The sequence below is a fragment of the Lampetra fluviatilis genome, chromosome 48, assembly GCF_964198595.1.
Source record: "Lampetra fluviatilis chromosome 48, kcLamFluv1.1, whole genome shotgun sequence".
Lineage (NCBI taxonomy): Eukaryota > Metazoa > Chordata > Hyperoartia > Petromyzontiformes > Petromyzontidae > Lampetra > Lampetra fluviatilis.
In genome coordinates, this window is record NC_136322.1 from 8,327,794 (window position 1) to 8,349,410 (window position 21,617).

The 21,617-nt window shown below is 53.4% G+C and overlaps 1 protein-coding gene across 1 annotated transcript in view; it reads left to right on the plus strand.

The window, feature by feature from the left end:
- Window positions 1-734: 734 nt before the first annotated feature.
- The window catches only part of LOC144948242 (mucin-2-like), a 29,155-nt gene continuing 8,272 nt past the window's right edge, over window positions 735-21,617 (plus strand). The window contains exons 1-14 of the mRNA XM_078877665.1: window positions 735-824; window positions 1,466-1,552; window positions 2,327-2,399; window positions 6,450-6,587; window positions 7,815-7,967; window positions 10,317-10,402; window positions 11,045-11,165; window positions 12,243-12,483; window positions 13,400-13,449; window positions 14,051-14,154; window positions 14,305-14,456; window positions 15,805-15,943; window positions 17,887-17,997; window positions 18,596-18,790. Of these exons, the coding sequence (XP_078733791.1) occupies window positions 735-824; window positions 1,466-1,552; window positions 2,327-2,399; window positions 6,450-6,587; window positions 7,815-7,967; window positions 10,317-10,402; window positions 11,045-11,165; window positions 12,243-12,483; window positions 13,400-13,449; window positions 14,051-14,154; window positions 14,305-14,456; window positions 15,805-15,943; window positions 17,887-17,997; window positions 18,596-18,790 (1,740 nt within the window). The remainder of the gene's footprint in view (window positions 825-1,465; window positions 1,553-2,326; window positions 2,400-6,449; window positions 6,588-7,814; window positions 7,968-10,316; window positions 10,403-11,044; window positions 11,166-12,242; window positions 12,484-13,399; window positions 13,450-14,050; window positions 14,155-14,304; window positions 14,457-15,804; window positions 15,944-17,886; window positions 17,998-18,595; window positions 18,791-21,617) is intronic.

The window sequence follows — 21,617 nt, forward strand, 5'->3', positions numbered from 1 at the left end:
CGCTCACGTAGCCTTTTCTCCTCGCTTCCGATGCAGCTCCGCTGCTGGCTCTCCTCTCAGCCTCTCCGCCTTTATGCAGTCTCTCAGCTGCTCTCTCTGCAGCCTCACCGCTGCTCTCCGGTTCCCCCGTGCCCGGACACCGCTGGCCAACGGTGCCGAGTCCCGTCCTGTGGCGATCGCGCCACTCTCCACCCTCTGCCCTGCGTGGCCTCCTCCCGTCTTTATTCTTACACTCTCCTCCCGTCTCTTCCGGTTCCCGCCCTTAAGAGCTTTCCCTTCTCCCCCACGTGACCTAACTCCTCCCCCCGTTACGTCATATCCGCGAGGCCGTTTACGCCCGCATTACACCTATACTGGAGGAAGGGCCTTTGCTATTGATGTCCCCAGGGTCTGGAATGCTATTGCCAATAAATTGAAACTTGAGTCACTACCTATGAGATCTTCACTCAAAACTGCTCTAGAGGAGTTGTACACCCCTAGCTGCCAGTGCTATTCAGTGGCCTAAAATAAAATGTTTCGCTCCGGATGATCGCTACAAAGTATGACTTGATGACTCTGCTGATGACGACCCTGATGATGATGTTGATGATGACCCTGATGATGATGATGCTGACTCTGCCCGATGACGACCCTGATGATGATGATGCTGATGACGCTGCCGCTTGTCCGCTTTGTCCGCGAGCAGCCATTGCGCAAGCGGCGTCTGGAGCTGCACCTCAACGGCCGCCGACGCCATGTGCTCCCTGGAGGGCAGCACCCACGTGACCACGTTCGACTTCAACACCTACGGCTTCTTTGGGGCGGGCAGCTTCCTCCTCCTGTCGGTGTGGACCGCATCCTCAGGCGCACACGGAGAACCCGTAGAGACACACAGGAGACCCACAGAGATACACAGAGACACGTAGAGACCCATAGAGACACGTGAAGATACACAAAGACCCCACGGAGACACACAGAGACCCACAAAGATACACAGAGACACGTAGAGACCCATAGGCACACGTGAAGATACGCAGAGACCCCACGGAGACACACAGAGACCCACAGAGATACACAGAGATACACAGAGATACACAGAGACACATAGAGACCCATAGGGATACATGCAGATACACAGAGTCCCACAAAGTCACACGGAGACCCACAGAGATACACAGAGACACGTAGAGACCCATAGGGACACGTGAAGATACACAGAGACCCCACGGAGACACACAGAGACCCACAGAGACGCACAGAGACACGTAGAGACCCATAGGGACACGTCACAAAAGCTTCAAATCTAGAACGAGTGACTGACCCGCTCCGGCAGCTTTGGTCTCGAGTCTGAGTCTAACGCAGCCGGGCGTTGCAACCCTGTCTCCCTCCTCCACTTCCGACCCCACTAACTCCCCCCCATCTCACCCCCCCCCAACCCCCCCCCCCCCCCCCCCCCCACACACCTTCTCCGCCTGTTCCTGCACAGACGAACGGCTGGTCGGTGCAGATCGACATCGCAGACAAGTCGCCGGATTCACCGCGTCTGGAGGCCGTCTACCTCAAGATGAATTCGGTAAGCGGCGGCAGCCCCGTCTCGTTTCGCTCGCCGTCTCTACGTGTCTCTGTTATCGCGCTGGCCGCGACCTCTTGACCTGCCCGTGCTAAAGAGGCGTTTGTTGTTGTTGTTGTCGGTGGGTTTTTTTGGCGGAGGTCAGATCGCGCAAGCGCATAAAAAAAAAAAGCGCTGTTACGGATATTGCTCGCGAAAGCCCTACCGCGGCGGCTACTAACACTACTACTATTACGTGTTAAACTCTTGAACTGCCACTTCGCACAGCGTGCAGAGTTTGAGCTCCCCATTGCACACCAGGCGAGAGAGTTAATATCTACTAGCCACCCTGATGATGATGAGAGAGAGAGAGGTGCAAACTCCACATTTACAGCAGCAGGCATCAGTGTCGGGATCAAACCCACGACTTCCTGTAGACCAGGCGAGGTAGTCAACATCTCCTAGCCACCGTGATGATGATGATGATGAGAGAGAGACAGACGCAGACTCCAAATATACAGCAGCAGCAGGCATCGTCAGGGTTCAGGATCGAACCCACGACCCTCCTGTAGACCAGGCGAGGTAGTCAACATCTCCCTTAGCCACCGTGATGATGAGAGAGAAAGACAGACGCAGACTCCAAATATACAGCAGCAGCAGCAGGCATCGTCAGGGTTCAGGATCGAACCCACGACCCTCCTGTACACCAGGTGAGGTAGTCAACATCTCCCTTAGCCACCGTGACAATGAGAGAAAACAAAACCAAAACGTAACGTGTCTCGTTACCCCCTCCGGCAGGGCCTGCTGGAGATCCGCTCCGACGGGCGAGTGTACCTGGACGACACGGCACTCGCGCTGCCCCACACCTCCGGTGAGACGCTGGCGACCGGCTCGCCCGACCGCTCGGTCGCTCGCGGCGCGAAAGGGGACGGCTGCCAGCGGGGGTGCCCCTAGGCTGGACCACGACGAAATTAACTGATGCTTAATTTGGAGCTTTCGTGACTGCAGGAATGACTCTTTGGTTCTTTCGGTAAAGTCACGTAGAAGGGAAGTAATAAAATAATAAAAATAAAAATAATAAAATTATATTATTTTATTATGTTTCGTAGAAGGGAAGTAATATAAAATAATAAAATAAAACATAATAAATGTATATTATTTTATTATGTTTAATTTTTATTATTTTATTACTTCCCTTCTACGTGAATTTACCGAAAGAACCAAGAAGATGAATCCCTGCAGTCACGAAAGCTTTAAATCGAAAAAGAGAAAGTAATACATAAAATACTAGCATACGACGTTTCGATTGCAACACAAGCAAATCATCATCAGGTATAAATGAAATAAAAACGCAAATGTAGTATACTTAGAAATGTAATGTAATGCAACAGAGAGTCGGATAACATAACAACACCCTACTTGGTTGATTACGTTCTTCCTGAGAATGCTAAATTTGAGAGAGAGAGATAAAACACACAACCAGAGACATATAGACAGACATATAAGTAGAGACAGATATCACAGAGATACATAGAGAGAGACGTACATAGGCACACAGAAGAAAGTAATCAACCAGGTAGGGTGTTGACTGTTATGTTATCCGACTCTCTGTTGTATTACATTACATTTCTAAGTATACTAGATTTGTGTTTCTATTTCATTTATACCTGATGACGATTGCTTGTGCTGCAATCGAAACGTCGTATGCTAGTATTTAATTTATTACTTTCTCTTTACACGTCACTTTGCCGATAGAACCAAAAAAAGCTTTGCTGGCAAACTAATACGGCAGCGGCAATCGTCACCCCGGGCAACCCACCCACCCTGCCACTACTCCCAGCAGCCTAGCACCCGCTCGCAGGCCACCGGTCACCCAGTTCCACGCAGAGACAGGTCCCACTGGGGGTGCCCCTAGGCACGACCACACTTAACTATCTTCTTGGTTTTTTCGGTAAAGTCACGTAGAAGGGAAGTAATAAAATAATAAAAATAAAACATAACATAATAAAATTAAACAATTTTAAACAAAATTAAACAATTTTATCATGTTTTATTTTTATTATTTTATTACTTCCCTTCTACGTGACTTTACCGAAAAAACCAAGAAGATGAATCCCTGCAGTCACGAAAGCTTTAAATCGAAATTTACACACTTAACTAGCTTAACTAAATTTAGATTTAAAGCTTTCGTTACTGCAGGAATTCACCTTCTTGCTTCTTTCGGTAAAGTCACGTAGAAGGGAAATAATAAAATAATAAAAATAAAAATAATAAAAATAATGTTTTATTTTTATTATTTTATTATTTCCCTTCTACGTGACTTTAGCTTAACTAACTATCGAACACAGCAGCAGCAGCAATTATCACCCCATCCACCCACTGCTGCCCGCAGACTAGCGAACGCACGCAGGCCGTGCCACGCAGGGACAGCTGCTGCTGGGGGCACCCCTAGGATAGACCACACTTAACTAGCTTAACTAACTAAGACAGTAGCAGCAATCATCACCCCATCCACCCACTGCTGCCCGCAGACTAGCGAACGCACGCAGGCCGTGCCACGCAGGGACAGCTGCTGCTGGGGGCACCCCTAGGATAGACCACACTAAACTAGCTTAACTAAGACAGTAGCAGCAATCATCACCCCATCCACCCACTGCTGCCCGCAGACTAGCGAAAGCACGCAGGCCGTGCCACGCAGGGACAGCTGTCCCCCCACTCACCCACCCCCCCTGGGGGTGGGGGGGGGCAGCCCCTCCCCCCCACAATCCCCCCACCCACCCCACCCCGCCGCTCTTCCCCGATGAGTCGCAACGACCACGACGACGATGACTCCGCGACTCGCCAAACACCGCCGGGCATCGTCGAGCGACAACTTTTTTGATTTGTTACCCTTCGGTGCCAATAATTCAGATGTCCTTCCCCCCTCTCCCCTCCCTTTGTGGGCGGGGGAGTTGCCTTCTCTCCCGGCTCTGTGACCTGCCCGATCTTGCAAACGCGTGTTGCGCGGGCGGGCGGGCGGCCGGGCGGGTTGTCCGCAGAGATGTCGATGTTGTTGTGTAGCCTCGGGCGAATGGGGCGGAGGTGGTGGGACTGGTCGCCGCTGCTGCATTGGCACGCGTCCCGAGCGATGGCAATGTTCGCTGCTGAAACGCGTTGCGGATTTAATATAAATATTAGTGGAAGTCGCCTTCTTTCGCAGCCGTGTGTAGCCAACTGTGCCCATCGCCACCCTCATCGGCAAGCACCTCGTCAATACGCCGTGGAAGGAAGGTCCCGAACGAGGATTGTAGACAAGAGAGGGAAAGTATATTGCTACCTTCAAATGATGCGTATGTGTCAATGTTTCATCCTTAAGTTTCACAACATAAAATAATAAAAATAAAACATAATAAAATAATTCTCACGACGTTTCGGCCACAACGCAAGCAGCCGTCCTCAGGTTGAAGACCAGGTCTGTCGGGGAGACAGCGTCTGAATGAATTCATTTTATTATGTTTTATTTTTATTATTTTATTACTTCCCTTCTACGTGACTTTACCGAAAGAACCAAGAAGATGAATCCCTGTAGTCACGAAAGCTTTAAATCGAAATTTCACAACATATTTGTATATATCCCATCGGACATAAAGCCATACCTGTTAACCCCTTATCAGTGCTGCCTATCTTATTACAGACCAATTCAGGCCTTTTTGGTTACCCCGTGCTCCTTATAAATCTCAACGTCCATCCTACAAAGTCCCATTATCACAAGGGAGAAACACAAACGGATAGGCAAAAAACAATTGCCCGCATTGACACGGCTGTACTCCGTGTGGACCTAAAACTATCCAAAAAATACGGACAAACCGTATGGGTTGACAGGTATGCGATAAGCCACTTCGTTGAGCTACCAGTTGTGATAGCGAGGTCACTTATGAATAAAAGCCACGTAGCTCAATGTAAATGTATAAGAGCAGCCTAATACTCTAAACGCATTTTTCTAAATGTGGAGGGGAAAAACCAGAGGACCCGGCGACAAATCCGCGCGACCACCACGGGAAGAGAGAGAGGGAAAAAAATTAACCCGTAAAAACAAAGTTTTTCACTTTAAATCCTTTATATGCGTGGCGGCTAGAGTCCTCTCGTCCTCTGGCTTGAGATGGCTGCCACCTATGGGTCAGATGATTGCCTGCCACCATTAAGCAATTGGTAATTTAATATAATTTATTTTTTCCCTAAACAGTGTAAAATTTTGGAAATTAGTTTTCACGAAAATAAATTGTCACGCACAACGAGTCTGTGTGCAAAATGTCAGCTCGATTGGATCACGGGAAGTGGGTTAAAAAACGACCGAAAGATTTGCACGGTCGTAAGCGCGCAAGCAAGCAAGTGAACTTAATATAAAGGATTTAAAAAAAGAGAAAACGCGCAGAATCCTTTACACAGCATGCAACGTCAGGGTCGAGATCGAGGCCATGACCTCCTGTATACCAGGCGAGGTAAATTTCGATTTAAAGCTTTCGTGACTGCAGGGATTCATCTTCTTGGTTCTTTCGATAAAGTCACGTAGAAGTTAAATAATAAAAAATAATAAAAAATTAAAAAACATAATAAATTAATTCAATAGTGAGAATTATTTTATCATGTTTAATTTTTATTTTTTATAATAATAAAAACAAAACATAATAAAATAATTCAATAGTGAGAATTATTTTATTATGTTGTATTTTTATTATTATTTTATTATTTCCCTTCTACGTGACTTTACCGAAAGAACCAAGAAGACCAGGCGAGGTAGTTAACACATCCCAGCCACCGCGGTCGCAAGATGGCGGACGTCCTGATAGGGGCAGAGCTCAGGGAAACAACTCCGGAACTTTCCCCGGAGTCCGTCTTACGCGCTCCCCCCACCCCACCCCACCCCACCCACCCACCCCCACAGATGCACTGAAGGTCTATGCGCAGACGACGACCTACATTCAGGTGTTCACTATCGTCGGCCTCAAGATGCAGGTTCAGCTGGCACCTCTCATGCAGCTCTACCTCACCGTGCCCACGTCCATGCAGGGGCAGACTCAAGGTGAGCGATTCCCTCCCCCACCACCACCACCCACCCCGCTGACCTCTGACCGTGACCTCCGACCTTAACCTCCGACTATGATCTCTGATCGTGACCTCCAATCGTGACCTCCGATCGTGACCTCTGACCGTGACCTCCGACCTTAACCTCCGACTATGACCTCTGATCGTGACCTCCAATCGTGACCTCCAATCGTGACCTCTGACCGTGACCTCCGACCTTAACCTCCGACTATGACCTCTGATCGTGACCTACAATCGTGACCTCTGATCGTGACCTCCGATCGTGACCTCTGCCCGTGACCTCCGACCTTAACCTCCGACTATGACCTCTGATCGTGACCTACAATCGTGACCTCTGATCGTGACCTCTGATCGTGACCTCCAACCGTGACCTCCGACTATGGCCTCTGATCGTGACCTCCGACCTTAACCTCCAACTATGACCTCTGATCGTGACCTCCAACCTTAACCTCCGACTATGACCTCTGATCGTGACCTCCAATCGTGACCTCTGATCGTGTCCTCCGACCGTAGCCTGCATTCGTGACCTCTGACCGTGACCTCCGACCTTAACCTCCAACTATGACCTCTGATCGTGACCTCCCATCGTGACCTCTGATCATGACCTCCAAACGTGACCTCTGATCGCGACCTGAAAATCGTGACCTCTGATCGTAACCTCCAAACGTGACCTCTGATCGTGACCTCCAATCGTGACCTCCGGTCGTGACCTCTGGCCGTGACCTCCGACCTTAACCTCCGACTATGATCTCTGATCGTGACCTCCAATCGTGACCTCCGATCGTGACCTCTGACCGTGACCTCCGACCTTAACCTCCGACTATGACCTCAGATCGTGACCTACAATCGTGACCTCTGATCGTGACCTCTGGCCGTGACCTCCGACCTTAACCCCCGACTATGACTTCTGATCGTGACCTCTGACCTTAACCTCCGACTATGATCTCTGATCGTGGCCTACGACCTTACCCCCCGACTATGACCTCTGATCGTGACCTCCGACCTTAACCTCCGACTATGACTTCTGATCGTGACCTCCAAACGTGACCTCTGATCGTGGCCTCCGACCGTAGCCTCCAGCCGTGACCTCTGATCGTTACCTCCAATCGTGACCTCTGATCGTGGCCTCCGACCGTAGCCTCCAGCCGTGACCTCTGACCGTGATCTCTTCGCGTGACTCCCTGCCCCCCCGTGCCACCCGCAGGGCTGTGCGGCAGCTACAACGCGGAGAAGGCGGACGACCTTCGCACGCCGCAGGGCATCGTGGAGAGCGTGGCCCCGCAGTTCGTGGCGGCTTGGAGCAGCAAGCCGCTGGAGGCCGTCATCGCCGCCGACGCCGGCTCCGTCTGCCGATACGGTGACCGCTCAGCACCGCGACCGTCACCGTCACCGCCACCGCCACCGCCGCATCGGTGCTCGTAGCTCAGCCGGCTCCGTCTGCCGATACAGTGACCGCTCAGCGCCGCGACCGTCACCGCCACCGCCACCGCCGCATCGGTGCTCGTAGCTCAGCCGGCTCCGTTTGCCGCGACGGTGGCCACTCAGCGCCGCGACCGTCACCGTCACCGCCACCGCCGCATCGGTGCTCGTAGCTCAGCCGGCTCCGTCTGCCGATACAGTGACCGCTCAGCGCCGCGACCGTCACCGCCACCGCCGCATCGGTGCTCGTAGCTCAGCCGGCTATGTTTGCCGCGACGGTGGCCACTCAGCGCCGCGACCGTCACCATCGCCGCCACCGCATCGGTGGTCGTAGCTCAGCCGGCTCCGTTTGCCGCGACGGTGGCCGCCGTCACGAACGATAGCAGCTCAAATTTCGATGTAAAGCTTCTTTCGTGACTGCAGGGATTCATCTTCTTGGTTCTTTCGGTAAAGTCACGTAGAAGGGAAATAATAAAATAATAAAAAGAAAACATATTTTATGTTTTAAAATAAAAATATTTTATTATGTTTTATTTTTATTATTTTATTATTTCTGTTCTACGTGACTTTACCGAAAACATATTTTATTATGTTTTATTTTTATTATTTTATTATTTCCCTTCTACGTAACTTTACCGAAAGAACCAGGAAAAAAATACAATTCTCACAAAGGAAAATAATAAAATAATAAAAATAAAACTTAAAAAAATCATTTTCACGACGTTTTCGCACACAACGCAAGCAGCCGTCTGTCGGAGAGACAGCGTCTGAATGAAAAAATTATGTTTTATTTTATTTTTTTATTATTTCCCTTCTACGTGACTTTACCAATAGCAGCTCAACGAAGTGACTGATCTAATCGTCACGTGGACATCTATAGCAGCGGTGGTGATGTTCATACTGAATGTAGGGGGGCGAGGAGATGGTAATAGACTCCAAATATACAACAGTGGGCATCGTCCGGGTCGGGATCGAACCCACGACCTCCTGCATACCAGGCGAGGTAGTCAACATCTCCTAGCCACCGTGATGATGATGAGAGAGAGAGACGCAGACTCAAAATACACAGCAGCAGCAGCCATCGTCAGGGTCGGGATCGAACCCACGACCTCCTGTATACCAGGCAAGGTAGTCAACATCTCCTAGCCACCGTGATGATGATGAGAGAGAGAGACGCAGACTCAAAATACACGGCAGCAGCAGCAGCAGGCATCGTCAGGGTCGGGATCGAACCCACGACCTCCTGCACACCAGGCGAAGTAGTCAACATCTCCTAGCCACCGTGATGATGATGAGAGAGAGAGAGATGCAGACTCAAAATACGCAGCAGAAGCAGCAGGCATCGTCAGGGTCGGGATCGAACCCACGACCTCCTGCACACCAGGCGAGGTAGTTAACATCTCCTAGTCCACCGCGGCGAGATGAACCCAGGCAAAATATTAACTCCTTCCCCTGGTATACAGGAGGTCGCGGGTTCGATCCCGACCCTGATGCCGGAATATTTGTAGTTTGCATGTTCTTACCGTGGTCGCATGTATATTCATCCAGGTCCTTCTTGTTTTTCCCTCCACATTTTCAATCAACATTTCTATGCGTTTAGAGCATTCGGCCGCTGCTATGAATTTCCACGCGACGATGATGATGATAATATGCCACTCTGTTGACCTGCTATCATTTGTGATGACCGCGTCGCTTCTGAAAAAGAGCTACACAGGAGCTCAATCGGAGTAACGGCGGCGGCGGTGGTGGTAGTGCAAACGTGGAGCCGTCCTTTATTCAACCCAAGCTCACACTTAGCCCACGGGCTTCTACTCGATCCGTTTCCTCCGCCAAATTCTAAGATGATCCCCTCCTATAACTGTATCGCCTGCTCCTCCTATTCCCCCACTGTCTCGCTCCCCTTTGGCGGGAATCCTCTCCATGCGCCTTAACCCACTGTCCACCTCCATCCTTAGCCCTGACATCCCTTATACTACTATACGCTACACTATACACTACACTGTACACTACACTATACACCACCCTATACACTACACTATACACCACACTATACACCACCCTATACACTACACTATACACCACACTATACACCACCCTATACACTACACTATACACCACACTATACACCAGTCATCACCAAAGGCCCTAACCGAGCCCACGTGACCTCGGGCCTGGCGAAATCCGTCGATCCGCCCCTCGCTCAGTGACGTCACCCTGGCCACGCCTCCTGACCCGTTGCCCCTCCCCCCCCCCCCGCCGCCCCACGTGTCTCCCCCCCACCCCGCAGAGGATCTGTCGAAGAACTGCGAGCTGATTGGTCCACCCGCTTTCCTCAAGTGCAAGGACGTAGTGGACCCCTTACCGTACTATCAGGTAAGGAGGAGGAGGGGTGTGTGTGTGTAGTGTGTGTGTGGTGTGTGTGTAGTGTGTGTGTGTTGGGTGTGTGTTGTGTGTGTGGTGTGTGTGTGTGTAGTGTGTACGTGTAGTGTGTGTGGTGTGTGTGTGTGTGTAGGGTGTGTGTGGGGGGGGGGGGTAGTGTGTGTGGTGTGTGTTGGGTGCGTGGTGTGTGTGGTGTGTGTGTGTGTGGTGTGTGTGTGGTGCGTGGCGTGTGTGTGTGTGTGTAGTGTGTGTGTGGTGTATGTGTGGTGTGTGTGGTGTGTGTGGTGCGTGTGGTGCGTGGCATGTGTGTGTGTGTGTGTGTGTTGGCATGTATAAGCGGCACGGGGTGACCAATACGCTCTGAAATAGTCTGTAATAAGGTAAGACACTGATAAGGGGGTTGACAGGCGTGGTATAGTAGTGTATAGTGGTGTGATATATACTGTGTATGGTATGTCATTGTCTCCGTGTCTCTGTCTCACCACGTATGTGTGTGTGTTTGTGTATGTCTGTCTGTACGTACGTCTCCCGACGCGTCTGCGCGTCTCTGCGCGTCTGTACGTCTGCATGATTGAACTCTGTCTCACCGCGTGTGTGCGCGTGTTTGTCCCACCTTGCCCTCTGCGTGTCTCTCAGAACTGCAAACACGACTCGTGCCACTGTGGGCAAGACTGCTTCTGCGCGTCAGTGTCGGCGTACGCGCACGCCTGCGCGCTGCGAGGAGTGATCATCGCCAATTGGAACCCCGCGATCTGCGGTGAGAGTCACAGAGGCGTAGCTAGAGGGGGGGGGGGGGTCGTGGGGGTACCTATGTCCCCGGGCGCCAAGGTAAAGGGGCGCCAGAATGAGGCTCACAACGTTACATTAGAACTTATTGCGGCGGGCGCGGCAGCCTGAAACTACTGCACAAATCTACACCTCAACCTAAAAGTTGATATATCCCGCCACACACAGCCTACATGCAGAGGTCGCAACCGGGTACCCGATACCCGTACCCTACCCGTACCCGGCTACCCGTACCAGGCCGGGTACGGCTACGGGTACCCGTTTGCAACCCTGGTGCGGCCGGGTACGGGTAAGGAATCGGGGTGAGCAGCAACATCATGGGACCCAACCCCAAACCCCCACCGACCCTTTTCGCGTCACCCTCCTCCTACTCTCACTCCATTCACTCTGTGTCCCACCAACCCCACCCCCATACACTTACCCACCCGTTCAGCCACTCACCCACCCACCCACCCACTCACCCACCCCCAAACCTCCACCCACCCTTTTCGCGTCGTCCTCCTCCTACCCTCACTCCGTTCACTCCGTGTCCCACCAACCCCAACCCCCATACACTCACCCACCCGTTCAGCCACTCACCCACCCACCCACTCACCCACCCACTCACCCACCCCCAAACCTCCACCCACCCTTTTCGCGTCGTCCTCCTCCTACCCTCACTCCGTTCACTCCGTGTCCCACCAACCCCAACCCCCATACACTCACCCACCCGTTCAGCCACTCACCCACCCGTTCAGCCACTCACTCACTCACCCACCCCCAAACCCCCACCCACCCTTTTCGCGTCGTCCTCCTCCTACCCTCACTCCGTGTCCCCCCAACCCCACCCCCATACACTCACCCACCCGTTCAGCCACTCACCCACCCGTTCAGCCACTCACCCACCCGTTCAGCCACTCACCCACCCGTTCAGCCACTCACCCACCCGTTCACCCACTCACCCACTCACCCACCCCCAAACCCCCACCCACCCTTTTCGCGTCGTCCTACTCTCACTCTGTTCACTCCGTGTCCCCCCAACCCCCACCCACCCCCGTCTCGCCCGTAGCGTCCAAGTGCCCTGCCGGTCAGGTGTTCGTTGATTCGGCCAGCCCCTGTGAGGCCACGTGCCGAGGCGTGGCCGAGCCCTCGTTGTGCGATGGGGAGGAGCCAGCCTCTGGCTGCCAATGCGCTGCGGGAACTCTGCTCGACAGCGCCTCGCAGTGCGTGGCGCCCGAACTGTGCCCCTGCTACGTGGGCAACCGCGTCGTGATCAACGGGCAGAGCTACAGCGTTGACGGGCGCGCGTGGTGAGTGGGTGGGTGGGTGAGTGGGTGGGTGGGTGAGTGGGTGGGTGGGTGAGTGAGTGTGAGGGTGGGTGAGTGGGTGGGTGGGTGAGTGGGTGAGTGGGTGGGTGGGTGAGTGGGTGAGTGGGTGGGTGGGGGGTGAGTGGATGAGTGGGTGGGTGAGTGGGTGGGTGGGTGGGTGAGTGAGTGGGTGGGTGAGTGGATGGGTGGGTGAGTGGATGGGTGAGTGGGTGAGTGGGTGGGTGAGTGGGTGGGTGAGTGGGTGGGTGGGTGAGTGGGTGGGTTGGTGAGTGGGTGAGTGGGTGGGTGAGTGGATGGGTAAATGGGTGGGTGAGTGGGTGAGTGGCTGGGTGAGTAGGTGGGTGAGTGGATGGGTGAATGGGTGGGTGAGTGGGTGAGTGGGTGAGTGAGTGAGTGAGTGGGTGGGTGGGTGGGTGAGTGAGTGAGTGGGTGGGTGAGTGGGTGGGTGAGTGGATGGGTGAATTGGTGGGTGAGTGGGTGGGTGAGTGGGTGGGTGAGTGGGTGAGTGGGTGAGTGAGTGAGTGGGTGGGTGGGTGGGTGAGTGAGTGGGTTGGTGGATGGGTGGGTGAGTGTGTGGGTGAGTGGGTGGGTGGGTGAGTGAGTGTGTGGGTGGGTGAGTGGGTGAGTGAGTGAGTGGGTGGGTGAGTGGATGGGTGAATGGGTGGGTAAGTGGATGAGTGAGTGAGTGGGTGGGTGGGTGAGTGAGTGGGTGGGTGAGTGGGTGGGTGAGTGGATGGGTGAATGGGTGGGTGAGTGGGTGGGTGAGTAAGTGGGTTGGTGGATGAGTGGGTGGGGGAGTGAGTGGGTGCTAGGGAGTGTGAGTGAATGAGTGAGTGTGAGTAAGTGCGTGATTGCCATCACCACGTGACCTCAGTCCCTTCTCCCGTCCTGTCCACAGCGTTTGCAAGGCGGGCAAAATCACCTGCGAATCGTCAGACCAAGGCGTTGGTGAGATTCCGTTCCCCGATCACTTTTTCTCAAGCTCGTTAACAAACATTTTTTTATTCTTATAACACGTGGGTATATTTATTTGTGCATCTCTATGAGTGTCTGTGGGGTGCCTGTGGGTTCACTGTCTGGTCCATCATTTGGGTTGCATGGCCACGGTCGCGCTCATGCGGCTTGCGTCTTCAGTGGGTCTCTGTGGGTCTCTGATTCTCTTTGCGGGTCGCTATGGGTCTCTGTCGGACTCTATGAGTCTCTGTGGCTCTCTATGAGTCTATGTGGGTTTATATGAGTCTCTGTGGGTCTCTATGAGTCTCTTTGCGGGTCTCTATGGGTCTCTGTGGGTCTCTATCTCCCCGTTTGTCCAGAACGAGGCATCTCCGCGTCTCTCCCGTTTGTCTACCACCACAACCACCACAACCACCACCACACCACCACCACACCACCACCACAACCACCACAACCACCACCACACAACCACCACACAACCACCACAACCACCCCCACCACCCCCACCACAACCACCACAACCACCACCACCACCACAACCACCACAACAACCACCACCAACCGGACCACCACCCAACCTGTCTCTTGTCCACAGAGGGCTGCGTCTCGCCCAAGGTCTACGCCAACTGCTCACAACTGGCGGACGGAGACCTCGGCGTGGCCTGCCAGGCCAGCTGTCGCAGCGCCGGCATGCCATGCGTGAGTTGATGATTATGAGCACACATTGATGATGATGATGACGACGACACAATGATAATGATGACAACACACCGATGATGATGATTATGATGACAATGATGACAATGACAATGACGACCTTCCACTCCCCCCCCCCCCCAAACACCACAGATGAAGAGCTCTTGCCAGTCTGGCTGCACGTGCCCCGCTGGCCTCGTGCTGGACGATGCTGGCGCGTGCGTGGTGCAGGACGCGTGTCCCTGCGTGCACAACGGCGTCACGTACCGCAAGGGCGAGGTGGCCACGGTGGACTGCAACAAGTGGTACGCGTGTCACCACCACCACCACACACAGGCAAATGTCCCCCGCGTAGCCTCTTAACAGACTGTCGGAGCAAGCGCTGATGGCGAGTGCCAGCTATGAAGGCGACCGGCACTGTGGCACACGAGGGGGTGGGTGGTTGGGTGGGTTGGTGGGTGGGTAGGTGGATGGGTGGCCAGCACCATGCCCTTGTTCTACACACAGGAAAAGGTCCACCACGTAGCCTCTTAACAGACTGTCGGAGCAAGCGCTGATGGCGAGTGGCAGCTATGAAGGCGACCGGCACTGTGGCACACGAGGGGGTGGGTGGGTAGGTGGGGGGGCCAGCACCATGCCCTTGTTCTACACACAGGGAATGGTTCCCCGCGTAGCCTCTTAACAGACTGTAGGGGGTAACCGCTGTTAGCGAGCACCTATGAAGGCCGGCACGGCACACGAGGGGGTGGGTGGCCAGCACCACGGCCCGGCCGACTTTGTCTCCCTAGTAGCGATGTTTACACACCGCACCAGGTACTCATTTTAGGCTGAGTAGGCCTAGGGGAGGCCCAGGACCGGTTCAGATAATAGCCACCAGTATTGGCCGTGAATCGAACCCGGGTCGCCAGGCTCATAGTGTAGCGCGCTAACCGCCACACTACCGCTCCCCATACACACACACAACAACAACAACCGCCATTCGCCACTAAGTGGCGGTGACGTCACCACGACGCTTGTGCCAGGTCAAGTGCACCTTGAGGCTACCACGTGAAGTGTCGAACGCCCGCTGGCAGGAGGTCACGGGACAGACCCAGCAGGTGCCACGGGTCGACTGACCGAGATGACCGAGATGACAGGCTGATGCACCACCTGTGCCCCCTACTGTACCAACTTGCTGTGCTTTAGCCACCCGGCGCTCCGCTCGTTGTTGTGAGCGTCGCTCCTCCGCCCTCCGTTGTTGTTGGAGGGCGACTGCCTCCAACTACCCACACACACGCACACACACGCGCACTCACTCACACACACACACACGCACTCACACACACACATGCGCACACTCGCGCGCTCACACACACGCACTCACACACACACACACGCGCACACACGCACTCACACACGCACTCACACACACACGCACTCACACACGCACACACACACACGCACTCACACACACACACGCACACACACACACGCACACACACACACACGCGCTCACACACACACACGCACACACACACACACGCACACACACACACGCACACACACACACGCACACACACACACGCACACACGCACACACGCACTCACACACACACGCGCTCACACACACACACGCGCTCACACGTACCGGCGTTGTGTCACCCCCATTGGCAGCACGTGCAACGGAGGCGTGTGGAGCTGCACGAACGCCACCTGTCCCGGCATGTGCAAGATGTACGGCGACGGCCACTTCATCACCTACGACGGACGCCGCTTCATCTTCGACGGGAAGTGCGACTACGCCATCACGCAGGTGAGACCCCAACGCCACGGTGGCTAGGAGATGTTAACTACCTCGCCCGGTACACAGGAGGTCGTGGATTCGATCCCGAACCTTGATGCCTGCTGCTGTACATTTGGAGTCTGCGTCTCTCTCTCTCTCGTCATCATCTTGGGGGCTAGGATATGTTAACTACCTCGCCTGGTATACATGAGGTTGTGAGTTCAATCTCGACCCTGACGATGCCTGCTGCTGTATATTTGGAGTCTGCGTCTATCTCTCCCATCATCACGGTGGCTAGGAGATGTTAACTACCTCGTCCGGTACACAGGAGGTCGTGGGTTCAATCTCGACCCTGACGCCTGCTGCTGTACATTTGAAGTCTGCGTCTCTCTCTCTCTCATCATCATCTTGGGGACTAGGAGATGTTAACTACCTCGCCTGGTGTACAGGAGGTCGTGGGTTCGATCTCGAACCTAACGCCTGCTGTATATTTGGAGTCTGCGTCTCTCTCTCTCATCATCATCTCGGTGGGCTAGGAGATATTAACTACCTCGCCTGGTATACAGGAGGTCGTGGGTTCGATCTCGAACCTGACGCCTGCTGTATATTGGGAGTCTGCGTCTATCTCTCCCATCATCACGGTGGCTAGGAGATGTTAACTACCTCGCCCGGTATGCAGGAGGTCGTGGGTTCCATCCCGACCCTAAAGCCATGGTGGCTATGAGATGTTAACTACCTCGCCCGGTTTGCAGGAGGTCGTGGGTTCCATCCTGACCCTAATAGCCACGTTGGCTTGGAGATGTTAACCACCTCGCCCGGTATGCAGGAGGTCGTGGGTTCCATCCCGACCCTAAAGCCATGGTGGCTATGAGATGTTAACTACCTTGCCTGGTATACAGGAGGTCGTGTGTTCGATCCCGACTTTGATGCCTGTTATATATTTGGGGTTTGCGTCTGTCTCTCTCTCTCTCTGTCCCCGTGGTCGCGCGGATTTCTCTCTGGGTTCTCTGGGGTTGTTTTTTCCTCTCCACATTTAGAATCAACGTCTCCACACGTTCGTCGATGACAAGCGACTTTGTTGAGCTGCTCTCGTTTGTGATGGCCAGGGTTCTCGCTTCCGTGACAGAAGCTAAGCAGTAGCAGTTCAGTAGTGGGGACCTTATACCTGTTGACGATAAAACTAGTTTAGATCCATGTTCTTGGTTCTTTCGGTAAAGTTACGTAGAAGTTACGTAGAAGGGACAGCTTTCCTTAGAGCCTAGTCTCACATGGTGTTGAACCAGATGACGCCAAAAGGCGCACAACTCAAAGACAATGCACCATCAGAGTATGAGAGCTCAGGGTAAGCATTTACATGGCTCCTTGTAAAAAGGTGTACAGTTTTGTTGCCAGATAGAAGGGTAAAAAAACTATTATCATTAGTTCAGTTGTCGCTTAGTTTATGGGTCACAATGCACCTCCGTGCGTTTGGAGAATGCGGCTGCTGCCGTAGATGTTCATTTGTGACGGACAAAGGGCCGCTTCTGAAAAAAATTAACCCGTAAAAACAAAGTTTTTCACTATAAATCCTTTATATGCGTGGCATCGGTTTTATTTTATTATTCATTTCTGTTTTTCTTGAGTAAGAGTTTCATTTTTATCACATTGGTATTTTAAATTAAATATGAAAAAAACATTTCCTAAAAAGTAGAAAATTTTGGAAAAACATTTTCACGACAATAAATTGTCACGCACAACGAGTCTGTGTGCAAAAATGTCAGCTCGATTGGATCACGGGAAGTGGGTTAAAAAACGACCGAAAGATTTGCACGGTCGTAAGCGCGCAAGCAAGCAAGCAAGTGAACTTAATATAAAGGATTAAAAAAATAGTTAGGCAGCTCCAGACGGCGGGGCCCCAGCCGCCCTGAAAGTTGCGAACGGCACCCGCCCCCGCCCCGGACAGCACTCCTAAAGGGGAACACTTTGTCCCGTAGGACTACTGCGGCGGAGCGTCAGGTGCAGGGACCTTCCAGATCATCACCGACAACGAAGACTGCGGAACCACGGGGGTCTCCTGCTCCAAGTCCGTGCGCCTATTCGTCAAGGTCAGAGGTCACCCCGACCCCACACCCCCACACCCCACACAACCCACCGTCTGGGTTTGAACCCCCGCGTCTGATCCCCTCTCTTGGTCTCCCTCCCTTCTCGTATTCGATTCACTCGCTCGCGCCCTCCCCCCACCCCCCCCCCCGTGTCTCCCCACCCGACCACGCATCTGTGTCTCCCTCCCTCCCTCCCCACCCACTCACCTGCGTCTCCCTCGCTCCCCACCCACCTGCATCTGCCTCCCTCCCAACCCACCACCCATCGGTTTCTCCCCCCCCACCTACTCCACCCACCCACCTTTATCTCTCTCCCTACCCACCACTCATCAGTGTCTCTCCCCACCCACCTGCGTCTCCCCCCTCCCCTCCCCACCCACTCACCCAACTGCATCTCCCCCCTCCCCTCCCCACCCACTCACCCAACTGCATCTCCCCCCTCCCCTCCCCACCCACTCACCCAACTGCATCTCCCCCCCTCCCCCTTCCACTCACCTGCGTCTCCCCCCCACCCACCCACCTGCATCTCCCCCCTCCCCCCCACCCACTCACCTGCGTCTCCCCCCTCCCCTCCCCCCTCCCACCCCCACCCACGGCGTAGGCGTACAACGTGGAGGTGCGCATGAAGGACGGCGCCGTGCAGGTTCTGCCCGTAAGCGGCGCGGCTTTGCCGGACGTCGGCGCGCTCAGCGTCCACTCGGTGGGGCTCTACCGCATCGTGCAGACGGACATCGGCGTCATGGTCATGTGGGACCGACACACGAGCATCTTCGTCAAGCTCGACGCGAGCTACAAGGTACGCGGGAGGAAGGCGGGCGGGCGAGCGGGCCGGGCCGGGCCTCCTTGTAGGGGGGCGTGGCGCGCGCAATGACGTGCGACACCACGTGACGGTTATTGTTTTCGTGTCGCGCGTGGCGCGTTGAGCACCGCGTGCTTTCTTTGGTCTATTGCAAGGGGTTCAATCGTAATTTGGAGCTTTCGTGACTGCAGGGATTACTCTTTGGTTCTTTCGGTAAAGTCACGTCTAAAGATAAAATAATACATTAAATAACAGCATTACTACGACGTTTCGATAGCAACACTTGCTTGTGTTGCAATTGCTTGTGTTGCAATCGAAACGTCGTAGTATGCTATTATTTAATCTATTATTTTATCTTTATACGTGACTTTACCGAAAGAATCAAAGAATAACCATTGCAGGGGGTGTCCAAACGTTTTTGCAAAGAGGGCCAAATTTGATAAAGTGACGATGCCCGGGTGCCAAATGTTCCTTCTGACATTTTTTTTACCACAAAAGTTACGTGAAAACTGTTATAAAACAATTATCATTGTCACAATTACCTTTATTTCGGGTTATTTGTTGCCGCTGACGACTTTGTGGGGTTTCGTATCGAAATCGGCTCCGGTGCTGTTGCTGCTGGCAGCAATAAAAGTGGTTTGAAAGTCAAAAGTCTCTCACTCTCACTCACTCACTCCTCTCTCACTTACTCACTCCCTCCCTCATTCTCTCACTCCCTTACTCTCTCACTCCACTCTCCCTCTCTCACTCCACTCTCCCTCCCTCTCTCAATCCACTCACTCACTCCTCACGCTCTCACTCACTCACTCACTGCACTCACTCACACTCCACTCTCCCTCAACTCACTCACTCCTCACGCTCTCACTCACTCACTCACTGCAACTCACTCACACTCCACTCTCCCTCAACTCACTCACTCCACTCACGTTCCACTCTCTCACTCACTCCACTTACTCCACTCACTCACTCCTCACGCTCTCGCTCACTCACTCACTGCAACTCACTCACACTCCACTCTCCCTCAACTCACTCACTCCACTCACATTCCACTCTCTCACTCACTCCACTTACCTCACTCACTCCTCACGCTCTCCCTCACTCACTCACTGCACTCACTCACACTCCACTCTCCCTCAACTCACTCACTCCACTCACAATCCACTCTCCTTGTCTCACTCACTCCTCTCTCCCTCCCTCACTCCCTCCCTCATTCTCTCACTCCCTTACTCTCTAACTCCACTCTCACTCCACTATCTCTCCCTCTCTCACTCCACTCACTCACTCCTCACGCTCTCACTCACTCACTGCAACTCACTCACACTCCACTCTCCCTCAACTCACTCACTCCACTCACATTCCACTCTCTCACTCACTCCACTTACGCCACTCACTCACTCCTCACTCACTCACTCACTGCAACTCACTCACACTCCACTCTCCCTCAACTCACTCACTCCACTCACGTTCCACTCTCTCACTCACTCCACTTACTCCACTCACTCACTCCTCACGCTCTCACTCACTCACTCACTCACTGCACTCACTCACACTCCACTCTCCCTCAACTCACTCACTCCTCACGCTCTCACTCACTCACTCACTGCAACTCACTCACACTCCACTCTCCCTCAACTCACTCACTCCACTCACGTTCCACTCTCTCACTCACTCCACTTACTCCACTCACTCACTCCTCACGCTCTCGCTCACTCACTCACTGCAACTCACTCACACTCCACTCTCCCTCAACTCACTCACTCCACTCACATTCCACTCTCTCACTCACTCCACTTACCTCACTCACTCCTCACGCTCTCCCTCACTCACTCACTGCACTCACTCACACTCCACTCTCCCTCAACTCACTCACTCCACTCACAATCCACTCTCCTTGTCTCACTCACTCCTCTCTCCCTCCCTCACTCCCTCCCTCATTCTCTCACTCCCTTACTCTCTAACTCCACTCTCACTCCACTATCTCTCCCTCTCTCACTCCACTCACTCACTCCTCACGCTCTCACTCACTCACTGCAACTCACTCACACTCCACTCTCCCTCAACTCACTCACTCCACTCACATTCCACTCTCTCACTCACTCCACTTACTCCACTCACTCACTCCTCACGCTCTCACTCACTCACTCACTGCAACTCACTCACACTCCACTCTCCCTCAACTCACTCACTCCACTCACATTCCACTCTCCATGTCTCATTCACTCTACTCTCCCTCTCTCACTCCCGCCCTCACTCCACTCACACTCCACTCTCCCTTTCTCACTCACTCTCTCCCTCCCTCACTCTCTCTCTCACTCACTCACTGCACTCACTCACACTCCACTCTCCCTCAACTCACTCACTCCACTCACATTCCACTCTCTCACTCACTCCACTTACTCCACTCACTCACTCCTCACGCTCTCACTCACTCACTCACTGCAACTCACTCACACTCCACTCTCCCTCAACTCACTCACTCCACTCACAATCCACTATCCTTGTCTCACTCACTCCTCTCTCCCTCACTCCCTCCCTCATTCTCTCACTCCCTTACTCTCTAACTCCACTCTCACTCCACTATCTCTCCCTCTCTCACTCCACTCACTCACTCCTCACGCTCTCACTCACTCACTGCAACTCACTCACACTCCACTCTCCCTCAACTCACTCACTCCACTCACGTTCCACTCTGTCACTCACTCCACTTACTCCACTCACTCCTCACGCTCTCACTCACTCACTGCAACTCACTCACACTCCACTCTCCCTCAACTCACTCACTCCACTCACATTCCACTCTCCATGTCTTACTCACTCTACTCTC